The 16,547-nt window shown below is 35.4% G+C and overlaps 1 protein-coding gene across 2 annotated transcripts in view; it reads right to left on the bottom strand.

Moving 5' to 3' along the window:
• Positions 1–16,547, bottom strand: part of FGF12 (fibroblast growth factor 12) — a 366,369-nt gene that overhangs the window by 11,534 nt on the left and 338,288 nt on the right. For both annotated transcript variants that reach the window (XM_044670883.1, XM_044670882.1), the window contains exon 4: positions 8,375–8,573. In XM_044670883.1, the coding sequence (XP_044526818.1) occupies positions 8,375–8,573 (199 nt within the window). The remainder of the gene's footprint in view (positions 1–8,374; positions 8,574–16,547) is intronic.

Here is a 16,547-nt window from a genome sequence, read left to right as displayed (position 1 = left end):
TTGGTAGCTGTTCAAAGAACGAACTGGTGAGATGAAAGATGTGAGACAGATACATCAATTAGGATGCTATTGAATAATTTAGGTAAAAGTGATGATGTCCTGAACTAAGGTGCTTGTGATATTAGGGGATAAAAGGAGACACATATATGTCACATACATACAATTTGTATTTATATATATTTTTGTAGGAAGAATCAGCAAGACTTAGCAGATTAGTGGATAGGTTAGAAAAGGGAAATCTACTTCTTTAAGGTATTTCTATCTCATGTATTCCTAGCATATACACTTAGCACACAGCATGGTGCAGCATGTATCCTTGCTTTTAGCTTTGCTCCTCTAATTATTCCATTTCACTTTTGACATCTTCACTCATCTTCAATTTCCCCCATTCTCTCCACTGCCACCATTTGCTTCTACAAGACGTCCTGGGTCAGGGAATATTTTAATTCTCAAAGTTTCAGAAATCTAAAGTCTTTGAAATTTGGATGTCTTTCTCTGGGAAATTCAGAATATCAGTTCAGTATCACCAACATGGACTGACTGGAGAATGACTGGAAAGAGGAGAAAAATGGAAGAGAAGGGCATAAAAATTGGTGGTTTTCCTTGAACGAGGATATTCAGCAGCTGGGTCTAATGGTAGTGAGGGAGGTCACCAGTTTGAATTTGGGGGAGTTGTAATAGCAACTATTATTTGCAGGAATAACAATGCAGTGAGAGGGCAGAGCAAAGAGTCTTCATCCTTTTTATTGTTTTGGAAGATTCCTGGGGTGTGATGGGGTATAAGTAGAGGTTAGGGTTGAATGCAGATGGCAATAATCTCAAATATAAAGTCCATTGATCTGTCTAAAGAGATTCTTTAATTACCATATCATGATTGCTAAACACAGGATGTAGGGGTGGAAGGTTGGTGGTCGGGTGATCATTAACCTGTCAGGAAACATGAGTCAGAGATAATGTTCTTAACTTCAAGGCTATACTTGGGAGAACTTTGACATTGAAAATGTCAGCCTCCACAAACTCAGCATTAGCAAAGACATCTGTCTAGTTTGACCTGACTTATAGACACTCTGATTCATTTCATTATTGCATGGTACATACACTTGAAGTTGGAAAATTCTTGTACATAATAATTAACTAGTAGTAATGGGCTCAGAAAGGTGCTGATAAAAGGGAGAGTGAGTAATATGTGTGTGCAATAGTATGTTTAAGTCTAGGGACATTTCTATACTTCAAACAAGAACAGAGTTGCTTGGCAATTATTTTTGTTTTTTAGATGTCTACATTTTTCTTTCTAAGAATTATTTATTCCTTTAAGTTCTAGAAATCTGGGCTTTTGAAAAACAAGATCTCAAGAACTTTCCCCAGTATAGAACTTTAGAGCTCAATCCATTTTTCCAGCCCTAAAAAACTCACTATACATCAGGTTAAAGTGCTTGTGAAACCTTACTTCTTTCAGAGAAGCCTTCTTGCTTTGGTAAAAGATAAGCTGAAAGTTTTTCTTTACTTCTAATTACTTTATCTCCTTATAGATCTGAATTTGAAAATCCAATAATTCTTCTTTTTTCATTCAGATTATGTCCTTTCCCAATTCCTATCTGTATCATCATCACCCTAACCCTTCTTTAAGCAGAGTGACCATGATTTGTGGTTGTCTACCATAATGCAAATGTATTCATTCATGTATTGAGTGAATTCTTCTGTTCTCTTATTGTGAGTCCTGAAGAGGGCTTTCCATAGATCTTTTCTTTCCTTTTAGTTAGTAAAATGCTAAAGGTCAAGATCATGAAGTCAGACTAACCTGGTTACTTTGAATACTTTATAAATCAATGCTGTGTAGACAGTAACTTGCTGTGTGATGATACCATTAAACCAATTTTCTGGTGTATGAATATAGCTTTTATAAGATCATATGAAGGAAATAGTCCTTTAAAGCAGAATTTGAAGAAATATTCAAGGATTATTTGAATAATAATTGGGAATGGATAAAGACTAAATGAGAGTATAAAGAAACTGACTTGATTTGAATACTTGCAAGTAAAATTCAAGTTGAGGATATCAAATTTTAATATACAAATGATCAATTATATTGGAAATGATTGGAAAAAAGCTTAACAAATGTTTTTGAGCTGATATATATGTATATATATATATATATATACACACATACACACACACACACACATATATATATATATATACTGTATCTATGTACATATGTGTGTATGTATATTTAAGGACAAGTGTACTCATGGAAATTTTAGACATTCATTGAGTGATAAATACTGAGTTACCCAAAAGTTTGAATGTACTTATAAACTTTAATAGTTTAAAAGTTCACTAATATTTTTCAATACTCCGTACTAAGTTAGCTTCATTTATTTGTATATTCATTCATTCAGACATTTTTACAGATTCCGAATCTCAGTGGAAGAAGCAACATTAGAAAAATGCTTCATACTCTGAGCCAAAATATGACTACAACTTCTACCCAATGATGTTAGTTCTGTCCTCTAAGACTGGGTTGCACAATTCTACTTTCTGTATTAAATAATAGTCTCTCAAAAAATTGGAAACAGCTATCATACCCCTACCCTTCATTTTTAGAAGTCTAAACCTACCTGGACATTATGAAGATAGTAAATGATACTATCTTGATCTATTGTTGGGGGAAGTTGGTAGGGAGGGAGTTGATTAACTTCATCTCTTCATTTCTGGAATCTATCCAAGACAATAGTTCTCAGGAAAATTGGAAGCTTAATGGGTCATGGACTGATTTGTTCAGTACTTCCCCAAGTCTTGATTTTCAATTTTGCTTCAACAAGTCATGTAGATTGTAATGAAGGGACAGTTTGCTTTCTACAAATGGTATAGGGCCCAATTGAGGCAAAACCGGCAGCTTGTTGGAAATGAAATGGCCTATCCCTTTTCTTATGCATTAGATAAAATATTTCATCTCTCTCTTGAATAAATATGTAAGAAAAAGGCATAGATCTTAGTAAGGAGGCATTAGAGCAGTAGCATGCAACCTGACTTAACTATAGCAATAGAGCTTATATGAAAGCTGGCCTAGAGGTGAATCACTAAGCATTTATTAGGTTCTTATTATAAACCAGGCACTGTGCTAAGTCCTGGGAATTAAAATAAAACAAATAAACAAAAAAAGAAAACAGGTAAAAAAATCATTCCTGTCCTCCTGGATCAGATGCTAAAGGAGGAGACAATATATCTGTATGCACAAAAGAGAGTATGATGGAACAAATAGTGAGCATCTATAGGAACAATTTCCAAACTGTTTCTCTCCAGACAGCATATAAACTTCATGCAGATTGGGGTGACTCAGGCTTGGAGAAATGATTGTTTTTTTTCCTCTCCACTTAGTAGTACATACTTTCATTTGTTGAATATGATCCAAAACTTAATAGGGAAATGCAGGATTAAGCTGTGAGGTACTTTACATGACAAACAGACTCTGTTTCCATCCTATTTTCAGTAATAATTGTGTATTATGTTTTTAGGATTTTTTTTGGTACAGACTCATGGTTAGACATGTTTTAACATTTCTTAGTGTGGGAAAAAAACTTACACTAACACATATCATAGTTATCTAAGATATAAGAATCTTAGAATTGCCTGAAGGCTAAAAAATGAAGAGACTTGTCACTAGGTCAGTGGGTTAGAAGCAAGAAGGGGACCTCTATTATCATTCTGATTACCAAGTTAGCTCTTAACCACTTGGTTCTATCATTCAGAAATAAATATAATTCTATTATTCTATCATATACCTTTTATCTTAGTAATTTGTCATGGATTGGTAAATCCGTATTAAGCTCAGTGTGTGTGTGGGCTGCCTATATGTTAGACAGGATTCAACTCCTACAGATATATATATATAAGCATCTTCTCTAGTACCTGTGCACAGCTATCATGGATCGAAGTAAACCAGAGGGAGTTTCTTCACTCAAAAATTCCCTAGCAGTGAAGGGTAATCTTTTTAAAGAGGGGGCCAAAGGAAAGGAAATGCTCATCTGGCAGTCTGTTTCTAAGGCAACTCTTTCAAAGTTTCATTGTATTGTATCCTACTCATTGTAGTCATCAGATTAGGAATAATGTCGTGGAGTGGGATAGAACATTTCATGTGGCCACATCTGGCCCGCAGGCCATAGTTTGCCCATCACTGAGCCCTATAGCAATGAAATCCCAAACCCTACACACTGTAATAGCAAAACCCTAAAAATTCCTTAGACTACTGGCCACTGATCCCCTTGTGAGCAGAAGGCTTGGATACATACAAGTTATATTACGTGTATTATATTATGGTTATCATAATTATTATTAATAATGATCAGTTTAATGAAAGATTGAATAATTAAACTCTCTTCCTGGAGTAAAGTACCGTAATCATATATTTGCAAGCTTTGAGGTAAGTTCATTTGTTTTTTATGAAGAACAGAATATTTTCAAGTGGCTTTCTTTTAGGAAGGGGGATATAGTCTTGCCTTCACCCCCACTCTCTCCCAATACTACAATGAATGTAATGCTCCTTATACTAATTTGATCTTTTATTCCAGACCTTGTCTCTGCTCTTTTGTTCAATACACCTATTCCTAAGTGGTAAAATTAAGTATGCAAACAACTCTTGGTTTAGCTATATTTCTCTGCTATTTCATTCTTAAATGCTGATAGATTCTTTGTTAAGCATTTTGCAACTAAATTCTTCATATACCATCCCCACCAATTAAGAGAGATGTACTATTAACTGGAGGTAAGAAAGAAAAATTCCCCCCAAACCGGGGTCACCTTTACTCCCATGGAATATACAGTATGTCTGGTAAGATAAGGAATTTTAGGGTTGGATCTGTAGGTTGACAATATAAAAACAAAGCCAGGATGCTTTCTCTGGCATTTTAATTGCCTTGCCACTCAAAGTGTTTTTCTAGCTATATTTTTCCCCTTACTGATGATATCTCACTTTTCTTCCAAAAAATAATGTAGTACTTTCCTTTCCTTATAATAAAGAAGAAAGACTAAAATTCCATAAAAATGTATCCATCTCTCCAGCAATTCACTTTGTCTTCTAAAAGTCTGATATTTCTATTCTCACATTGTCTGTACTTTCTGGCTAGTTTATATTATTCGAAAGACTGAAGGTGGAGAATAGCTTTTAAAGTAAAGTCTAAGGGGAAACAGAAAGAAGGAAGAAAAAAGAAGGAGGAGGAAGAGAAAAAGAGGAGGAGCAGGAGATGATGATGATGATGATGATATGAGGTTTTTTCCCTCTCCAATTCTCTCTTAGTTGGTGAGTATTGTATACAAGGTATTTATTGGCATAATGTCTAGCAAGGTATAAATGAAATGGCAAGTAAAACACACTCAAAGGAAGAAAAAAAAGATGTTCAGCAAAAGGATAAGGAGAAAGCATAGGCTATAAGAAAAGCTCATTCATTGAATTTTAAATCTCCATGTACTCAATATATTAGAGGATTTGAGGTTTATAAATTCACAAATGAATCTTACAACAGCTTCCTAAATTTATCAAATTCTAAGTTCAAAGCAAAAGCAAAATAATAGTTTATATCTTAATATCACCTTACTACTCTCAAAAATCCCAAAAGGAACTCCAGAATGACTGAACTTTGCAATTTACACAAGACATCAAATATATTATGAACCGCTTCTCATGTTTTACTTTTCTTTAGGAAGAAAAGTCTAAATCTTGAACCTTTAAAAATGTTTTATGCAATTTTAAATCAATTAGCCTGTTATATGCTTCCAAAATTCTACATCCTCTTGGGACTTATTGGACCATTCACTGTGAAATACTGAAGGGATACCTTCAAGGTCATTTGAGTCATGGTGATGCTTTGGCACTGTAAAACACAGAAAATTTCCTCATTTTCTCCACCCGAAGGGAGAACCATGGCAATTGCTCCAAGAAGCAATGAACTTTAGGACTAAATGTCAAGAATGTGATTTCTAGCTACTTTTCTGTGTGTGTGTGTGTGTGTGTGTGTGTGTGTGTGTGAAAGAGAGAGAGAGAGAGAGAGGGGGAGGGAGGGAGGGAGAGAGAGATAGAGTAGGAGGGAGGGAAGGAGGAAGGGAGAGAAGGAAGGAGAGACCCTTTTTGGTGAAGCCTATTGATATTTTCTCAAAATATTTTTTCAATGAATAAAATAAAATATAGAAGATTACAAAGGCAAAAATAATGAAATGCAATAATCAAAATGTATTTTAAAAAATTCACAACACAGACTTGTGGTTTAAGAATCACTGATATATTTAGTTTGTCTCTTCAAGAGCAGTCTATTATTTCTTCCTCCTCCCCACATGACTATTTCTTTATATTGTGTCCTTGAATAAATGCACTCTCCAATGCCAGTATCATCTTCTCTAGTGGCTTCAATGACCATCTCTATGTCTTCTGAAATAATGTATCTATCTTCTACTTCTTTCTAGATGTCTCATCTATCTCCATTTGATATTTCTACCATCACACTCTGATTTCCTTGATGACAAGATCTGCTTTCTTTTTTTGTTTTGTTTTCCTTTGAACCCTTACATTGGATTTCACTGGACTTTGATGGTCCAACAGAATTTTGAGCTCAATATGCCTTATATTGGATTAAATAGCAAAATTAGGATGTTGCTTCCATTTAGGCAGACATGTTTATATAGAAAATATATGGTCACTGCAACTTTAGGTATCTTTAATGACTTGCCAGATTGAGGAAATATATACATTCACCATAATTTTCCTTGGTATTCAAAAAAAGCAAATAACAAACTCATATTTACATAACCCTTTGTAAGTGTCCAAGAGATTTTTGCAGATATTACATCATTAGGTCCTCACAACAATCCTATATTATAAGTATATTACTGTATCTATTTTACAAATGAGGAAGCTGATGCCCTTAGAACTTAGGTGACTTGCTATGATCACACAGCCAGTTTAGTTCCTGAGCTAGTATTCAAGCCTAGAACTTCAAAAGTCTGTTCATTCTGCCCCTGCTGCCCCTAATAATCATCTACATAGGTGAACTTTGCTCTTACTTTTCTATTAGGCTTCAAGTATTTTTATCCTATCTCTGGAATACATCCTGCCTTATATACCTAGACTATGGAGACTCTGGTTGGGTACTTCAGTTCCAGGGGAAAAGAACTTGAAAATAAGATGACTCAAAAGCAACTGTATTCAAATTTTGAATCTTCCATATACTTGACACCTTATGGCAATGGCTTGTGGACAAACGGAGAGTATAATTTTGTAATCAGATCGGAGGATTGGTGAAATTGGAAAAGAATTTTCTGTTCTTTGACTTCTTACTGTCTGAGGAGGTCACTTTTCCCCCCTTAGGGTCTGAATTTTCTCCTCTCCTAAATGAAGGTGTCCGGTTAGATATCCAATCAGATCCCTCCCAGCTCTACATCTCAGGATCCTACTATCCTTTGCTTGGATTAGAAATACTGAAAAAATAAAACAATGCAACTGATGCCAAAACTAATTTGGTCTGCATACACAACAGAAGGCAATTTGAATGAAGAAAAATCCAGGTCACCAGGTTGGAATGATTACTTTTGCAGAAATGTACACCAAAGCATAAACTAGGATATTCAAGAACTGGTTTTTAGTGACCAAGGGAAATTAGGTTTATAAGCTAGGGCATTTTTATGGAAGTTAGAAAAAATAAGAATTTTTCAAAACCAGCCATGCTCCACTTCTTTTCTTGAAGAGTGAGAGGAAAATTAATACATCTCTAGGGAATGTTTTAGTTCCCTGAAAGTCGTAAGTTTCATTAACAAGAATAGGAAGATTCTTGTCTGAAAGTGAATAGGGAACTGACTAAGTACATCATGTTGCCTGATAGAAAAAGGAGACAATCCAATTTAAAAAGATCAATGTTGTTCCATGGAATAGCATTATCAGAAACTTCCAAATCTGTTACTTCCCTACTTCCCTTTGTATTTTGTGATGATTTATATCATCCAAGAATCCTCTAAAGACCATGCAAAATGACAATCTGTTCTTTCCTATTGATAGAAGATAGGATAGAAAAAAACAAATCAAACTATGATTGGCATGGTCAAAAGATCATAAATTTGTAAGTTTAGAGCAGGAAGTAACTTTTAGAAGTCATCTAGTTCAACTGCATTTTAGGGATGAAGAAACTTAGAGGTAAAATCCTGTGCTACAGAGAAGTAGCAAATAGCAGAATCAGTGTACAGACAAAGAATATTTTATAGTTTCCCATAACTGGCTTGATGATCTTTGGTGTGGCAACCCTCTCTGGAATAAAGAGTAATTTTTGTTTTAATGAAGAGTCAAAGATAATAACAACAACATCAGGAGGAAAACAAAGATGGAGGCTTCACTTACCTTCAATGGGTTTAGGGACAAAGTGTGATGAAGGTTTGGTTTTTTTCACTCTATTTCCTTTCATGATTTGACCTTCTTTATTGAGTCCCAGAAACCAGGCTCTCCCTGATTCCTGCTGCCGGTAAAGTGTGGAAGAATAGATAACATAGTAGTTTTCGAAGACAGATTCCTTAAATTTGCACTCAGGTGTGAAAACATCCTGTAGAAAAAAGAAAATAGAAACAAAAAAAGGGAAATGAAGGAATAATCAGTAGTTACTTTAACTTGATGGTGCTGAAAGACTCCCCCTGGAAAGGACAAATAAATTGATTGAGCCAAGTTTCAAAGATGCTCTGCCATATAAAATCCTCAAAGAAAATAAAACACTCCCAGAATGTTAGGTATTCTCCTTCAGTTGGAATTTTTTTTTTCAAAATCACATGTCCTGCTAATCTCCATGACTGACAAATAAAGTAGGCTGATCCATATTTACACTGCAATTCTCAAACTAGTGGCTTATTTATTTTAGTAACAAGTATTCTTGTCAAGGGCTCCTTGACACATTAAAAATGACATCATGAATTTGGTTTGTCCTGGGCACAAGAGATTAAAGACAAATATAATGTCTTATCATGTTATGAAATATCTAAGGTAACACAAAAACTGTTCAGCCAGTGAAGAGTGTTCAGAATATCTTGGATTCTGCCTCTTGTTTTTGTTTTTTTAATGCAAACAACTTCCTGCATTAATTTTGTCCAATGTCATGAATATTTCAGGAAATAAATTTGTTTCTGAGTTGAATTTCTATAAAAGAATCAGAGAAACTTAAGAGCTAGAAAGGTCCTTAGCAACTATCTAGCTCAGTGATGGGCAAACTAAGGCCAACTGGCCAGATGCGGCACCCTGAAATCTGGCCCCTTGACATTATTCCTAATCTGATGAATACAATGAGTAGGATACAATACAATGAAACTTTGAAAGAGTTGCCTTAGAAACAGACTGACAGATGAGCATTTCCTTTCCTTTGGCCCCCGCTTTAAAAAGTTTGCCCATCACTGATATAGATCAAACAATATCTGAGGAAACAAAAAACCTCTGATATTCCCAGACTGAAAGTAATCATCTAGCTTTTGCTTGTCATCAACCTGTGATGAGAAACTCTCTACCTCCCAAAACACCCTACTGTAATTTAGTAAGGCTTTATTTTTTTAGGAAATTAGTCCTCATATCAAAACTATTTCTTCCTCTTGGCAACTTCCACCCACTGCCGCTAATTTTGTTCTTTTGATCTCAGAAGACTGAATTTCCTTTTACTTCCATATGACAGATTGTCCTCAAGAATGGGAAAGTTACCAATCATGTCTTTCCCATGTCTTATATTTTGGAGATTGAAGATCACCCTTAGCTATTTCCGATGCCATTATAGAATGATATCAAACTAATTCTCTTTCCATATTGTACTCCTCTGGGCACTGTCAACATTATTCATTTTTCAGCTAAAATTGGATCTGAATACAAAATCCCAGATGTGTCCCGAGAAGAGAAGAGTATGGTGTGACTATTACAGGGGGCAGCTGAGTGGCTCAGTGGATTGAGAGCCAGGCCTAGAGACTGGAGGTCCTAGGTTCAAGTCCGGCCTCAGACACTTCCAGCTGTGTGACCTTGGGCAAGTCACTTGACCCCTATCGCCCACCCTTACCGCTCCTGGGCCAAGGACGGTCCCTAGCCAGGATGAAAAAAGGAGGAGGGTTGGGCGTGGGGCTAGCAACCCCACCCTGTAAAAACTACATCTGCTAAAGAAACTGCAACCTAAAGTAGGGGCAGCTGGGCTAGCTCAGTGGATTGAGAGCCAGGCTTAGAGATGAAAGGTCCTAGGTTCAAGTCCGGGCTCAGACACTTCCCAGCTGGGTGACCCTGAGCGACTGTGTGTCCCATTGCCTACTGATTGTGGCCCTATGCTCCTAGAATGGAGTTCCAGGATACAAAAAAAATTACCTATCTAGTCTTAGATCCTTATTGGCCTCTCTTAATGTGGCTTCAGATAGTCTGAGTATTTTTAGCTTCCATATTACAAATTCCCTCCAAAGCTTTACAGAAGATGGAGAAAATGTAAAAGCCAATATAAATCAGCTGTTTGAAGGACACCCCTGATAATGGGGTGTGGGGAAGCCATTATGGGAACTGCCCCCAGTGACTCAGTAAAACATTTGTCACTACCATGGTGAAAATAAACAAAAACACAGTTATCAAGTGAAGCACATATATTTCTTTTTCCTTTTTTTTAAAACCCTTTTCTTCTTTCTTGGAGTTAATATTGTGTATTGGCTCCAAGGCAGAAGAGTGGTAAGGGCTAGACAATGAGGGTTAAGTGACTTGCCTAGGGTCACACAGCTAAGCTGTGTCCAAGACAAGATCTGAACCTAGGAACTCCCATCTCTAGGCCTGACTCTCAATCCACTGAGCTACTCAGCTGCCCCCACATATATTTCTTGAAGAAGTCATGTGAGTTTTTTTCCTGAAGTCAAAAGAAAAAAAGGTTTGAGAGGAAGAAGATAACCAAAATATACCTTAATTCTAATTGTGAGTATCAACACATATGACAGATATTCTGTGTTTGGTGAAAACCTATACTGTTTCATGTTTCTCTTCGGTAGTGTCTCTCCCTTGTAACACTCCAAGTCCTAAAGAGTATGCCTGTATTTCATGACTAAGCACTTCTGCCCATACTTTTTGAATTGTTATGGTTTTTTTTTTCCAATTGGGTTCAAATTTTAGTGACTCCATTTGACATTTTCTTGGCAAATATATTGGAATGATTTGTCACTTCCTTCTCCATCTCATTTTACAGATGAGAAAACTAACAGGAAAACAGGATGAAGTGATTTACCAGGGTCATATGGTTAGTGACTCTGAGATTGGATTCAAACTCAGAAAGAAGTGTCTTCCTGACTTCAGGTCCAGTACACTATCCATTGTTACACCTAGCTGCCCTTAGAAAAGAGTTACTGATAATTAAATATCAGTGATCAATGACCAAAAATTCTTCTTTGCAGCTGGTTATTTCCCTGATAATTGTTTTGCTGCCTCCACTAAGAAAACATTGGGCATGTGTCAGTGAATCCTGTAAGGATTAAACATTATTGGTTTGACTAGGATATATGAAAATTATAAATAATAATGGTGGTTGCCAATTCAAAGTATTATTACTCAAAGTCGAAGTGACCTTTAATAGCTTTTATTTCCAAAAGTGGTAAAAGAGTAAAAGTAGAGAAATACAAATAGATATAGAAGACATTAGCCTAGCTAACTAAATATTGCTGTGGTGCTCAATTCAGCCAGGGCTTGATGACCTTCAACAGGAATTAAACTCTCTCCAGATGACAGGAAGGGAAAGCCAGCTATCCACTCCCAGCCAAGTTCCCTCCAAGAGCCAAGTCAAAATGATGATTCAAGCTGAAGGTGACTCCTGAGGCCGACTTTTTTCTTTGAGCTGACCTTCTTGAAGCTAACTTCCCTTTTGAAGTCCATCTCCTTCTCAAAGCCAACTTCCTTCTTGGAGTCAACTCTCTTCCCTAGCCCCAGAAATTCACTGCGTTTTATAGTGGCTTCTTGTCTCTTCCCCTCTTCACTAGGTCCAATCATAGCTTCCAAATTGTCTAGCACTGCCCAGAGGGAACCAGTCCTCACCTTATGGAGGAATGAATACTCATGGAAGGGGTTCACAGATTCCTGGCTGACTGAGGTTATGAGAGTGTGAATTATCTAAGTGGTTTTCAGGCTCCTCCATCTAGTTCAAGCTTTTGTTGATTCAATCAAAAGGTAAACAAAGGAGAGTTAATTCTGTCTTCACAATCTAGTGAGGTTATAAGTAGGGGTACTTAAGTTATTGTTAACCAAAGTGTTAGCTCCTACAAGGCAAAGAGATTTAAGGATTCTCTTTCACATGTGTAAACTCAAAGAGAACAAAGAATTCTCTTTCACATTCCTGAGAGGCCCTAAAAGAGTATATTTCCTTGAGAAAGAAACATAAAACTAGATGTTAGCCATTAATTAGCCATTACAAAAAGAGGGGGGAAAGACTTGATTAGGAATGAAAATGTACTCAAGAGTTTTGTTTTGGTTTGCATCATTGCTAATCTCAAACACACTAGGGAACAAAAAAAAGAAAAGAAAAGAAAAGAAATGATTACAAAAAGATCAGGAAAACTATCCTTACTTCATGTTTCAGTGGACAGAACTGCAGTAGAAATCCTTTGTCCTTTCTGTTGGAAGGATCATTCTTCAGTAACCTTCTTTCTCTGCTTACTAAGTCCCATTTTCTTTGTAACCACGAAGTTAAAATAAAGTTTATATTAAAGCAAATTTAATTTCATTTGGATGCTATTTTGAATTCCTTTTTTGTTAAAACAAGCCTTATGGGAAATAATGAAAATTCCAAGTTAAAATAATTCATAAAAAAATGAAACACCTGGTGGCATTTACTGTTCACTAACTGTGAGGGTGATTCATTCTGATACTTTCTTGCTTCTCAGTTTGATTCCTTTCACATCTGTAAATAATCCTGTATTTCAGTGTAGCAAAGATGAGTTGAGCTGTTCTCATAGCCCAAATTATCTAGATAAATTAGTATACGAAATACATATATATGTATATGTATACATATATAATAAAAGTTTTACTGAACTTCAAGGTCAATATGAGTTAAAAGTGCAAAACAGAGGGTGGCTCACTGGATTGAGAGCTAGTCCTAGAATTCAGAGGTCCTGGGTTCAAATTTGGTTTCAGACACTTCTTATCTGTGTGATCCTGTGCAAGTCACTTAACACTCTTTGCCTAGATCTTACTGCTCTTCTGCCTTGGAACAAATATGGTTTGGATTCTAAGATGGAGGGAAAGTGTTCTTTTTTTAAGTGCAATAAATTTAGATGATAAATTTAAAGTTAATGTTAAAAGAAAACATCTTCTTTACAAATTTATACCACAGTGAAATGGATTGCTTAAGAATGAGCACTGAAATATGGGAGAAAAATTGACAACTATTTGTCAGGATTTCACAGAGAGCAGATTTTGTCATAGATGGGTTGGAGAAGAAGATTACTGAGTTTTCTTTTAACTGCATTTACTTCTGCCTCAAGAAGACAATATTGCAAAAAGGGTAATTACGCTTTTCTCCTATTTACTGCTAATGCCATCATGGATATATTAGTCATGCATCTTTCTTTTTACACTATAATTACTATCATCTTTGTCCTCATGCCCAGTTAAAAAAGTTGATAATTGATAAGAGAAAACTCACACTTTCTTGAAATTCCATATAATTTTCATGAAACCTAAGAGTGATATGTACTATCGTACTGGTAACTCAAATTAAGGCTCCTGAGAGAATTCACTTCCACTGGAAATCTTTTAGTATTCATGGTTAATATTAAAAGTGAGTTCTAATTAATCAGCTATCTCAGAGAAGACCTAGGCTTAGATATGTAAAGTACTAGAGAAAGCAACTGGTCCAAATGATCAAATTCAGAGTTAGAGAAATGAAGCGATTTAATCACAAGACTAATTAGTGTCTGAGCCACTAAGAAATTCTAGGTCTCCTTACTCCTCTCTTCCAAAAGAGCTGTGAAAACTCAATCTGAGGTCATTTAAGGAACATGTAAAACTCAGTATGGTATAGATATGAAACAAGATTGTATTAAGTACGTCTTGGCATATTATATAGCTCATTACCTAAGCACTTAGAATTACAGAATCTGAAATTTGTAAGGGACCTCCAAAGCTTATTTTCCAAACTACATACCAAAGGAATCATCTCAATAACATGCTAGACAAGTGGTTATCCAATCTCTGCTTGTCTTTTTTTGCCCTTCTTTTTAATTATACCCATTGTATCTCTGCCCACATGTTTCTTTAGTATAGTCCTCAAAAATACCTCATTTAGAGGTTTCATCAAAGAAAAGGTTTGGCACGTGTCTCCCAAAGAACCATTCTGCAGTTACAGAAAGCATATTCAATATGACAGAAAAAATGATGTGTATGGAGGGAAGTAACCTTTGAGACAAAAGTAACACAATTGGGAAAAGAGAGGGTTAATCACTAGCATAAAAGAAAGTTTTGTTTGGTTGTGTTTTGAAGGCTAGTATACAATCCTAGCATCTGTGGTAATTTCCATTCATTTCTCGTCAATGTTGTCATCATCAACACCATCACTGTGAGGCAATATATTATAGTGTATAGTAAACTGGCCTCAGAGTCAGGAAGACCTTGTTTCAAGTCTCATCTCTGACACATTCTGGCTGTGTAACTTTAGACAAATTATTGAAATTTCTGCTGCTTTAGAAAATGATCTAAAACTCATAGCTGTATGGAACATGTCAAGCAACATCAGAAAAAGAATTTCCTCATTCAAAAGTTCCCTATGCCAAGAAAATCCCAGTTAGATTTCCTATCAGTCTTAATATTCAGTTTGCAAATATAGCAAATAGCAAATAGCAAGTCTGAATGAAAACAATAAATGATTTATGTGATATTCATAAAGTAACTGCTTATAAAGATTTTTCACTCATTCTGGGATCACTTTAGACACAGCTTATTCTTTCTCTTGCTCTATGAAAAATAAATGAATGCATCTTGTTTACATAGAAAAACTCACATATTATCAGAAAACACCAAATTAAAAGTTTAGCCAATTAACTCAAGACTAAATAGATTATTTTTCTAATTGAATATAATAAACAGAATAATAGAAAAGAGGACTGTGAGGACTCTTCTGGGAAACCACTAAGCAAAGTCCCAGCCCAAACACAACTTTCTACTATTATCACTGGGGTGCTTAAAATTACTCTGATTTGGACTTTGGGTGCAATGAGAAAATAAAAACAATTTAAAAAGGGGAAATTACAAATAATTGCCAGATCAAACCAGACTAAGCACATACATAGAAAAATTGTTGGAAGTGAGATAATTTTAAAGCATCAAGAAATGTATTTTCAAACTGATTCACAGGGAGAATACTGAATGATCAAAAAAATGTAATTTCCCCAAGTCCTCAAGAAATGAATATTTATCAATAAGTCTATTTTCTAGTAACCTCATGAGAGTAATTTGTACATACACTTAAAGTATCCTTGATGAAAAATTAGGAAGACTATGTCATTGACTGCGGTATAGGTGGTACAAGTTCCCAGTGTTTAAATGTTATCATTACACCAAGGCTACTGACTTAATACAGCAAAAAGATGTCTTAGAGAATCTCCAGAAACAATGTTGTTCCCACGCCAATGTAAAAGAGGCATTCCAAGATCCTATATCATTTGATCCTTAGAGGTCTGGATTTCTTGATTAAAAGCAAATATCAATCAATAAATCAGATGAATCTATTAGATGCACTTCACAGGGGACATAAGTAAGCCATCATATATTGTCAGTGAATAAATAAGCATAGAGAATGACATCAGAAATACATTCCAGAAATACATGTAGCCTCATTAATGTGAATATCTCATTAAGTAACATAATTAGCATCATCTGGCAATTTCATATTAGGGGTTTGATTCACTTAGTAATAATGAAAGACAGTAAAAGAAAAAAAATTATTGAAAATGTTTCAAAAACCTTAACATTCTCTATACACTGTAACTATTAAATTAGATTGGTAACAACGAAAATAATAATTGCTAACATTTATATAGCATTCTAAGCATTCCAAGAATGGTATAGACAATTTACAAATATAATCTCATTTAATCCTTTTGTAAATGCTGGGAGTTAGGTGTCATAATTGTCACCATTGTACAGATGAGAAAATTGAGGTAAACATAAAGTTAAATGACTTGTCTAGGGTTATGCAAATAATGAGTATCTAAGACTGGATATGAACCTAGCTTTTCCTGAGTCCACCTCCAGTACTCAATCAATTATTTTTAACTGTCTTTGGTATCCAAAGAACATCTAAAACTTAAGATGAAGTTCAGATCTAAGAAGTTCAATTGAAGGAGAACATCAAGATTCACTCAGAATAAGAAGCTAAGCATAAATCTTCATTTTCTTTGGAGGAGAAAGTAAGTTTATAGATGCCAACCTAGGTTCACTGAGGTGAACAGGGAGTGATATATTGACCAATACTCCAATAAAACTTTCCATATATAAGGCTTAACAAATAATCAGGAAACTGTTGTGATACCTCTTAGATTTCGGC

Source organism: Gracilinanus agilis, chromosome 3 (assembly GCF_016433145.1).
Source record: "Gracilinanus agilis isolate LMUSP501 chromosome 3, AgileGrace, whole genome shotgun sequence".
Lineage (NCBI taxonomy): Eukaryota > Metazoa > Chordata > Mammalia > Didelphimorphia > Didelphidae > Gracilinanus > Gracilinanus agilis.
Note: the sequence above shows the minus strand (reverse complement) of the source record. Positions and strands in the feature narration are given on the sequence as shown.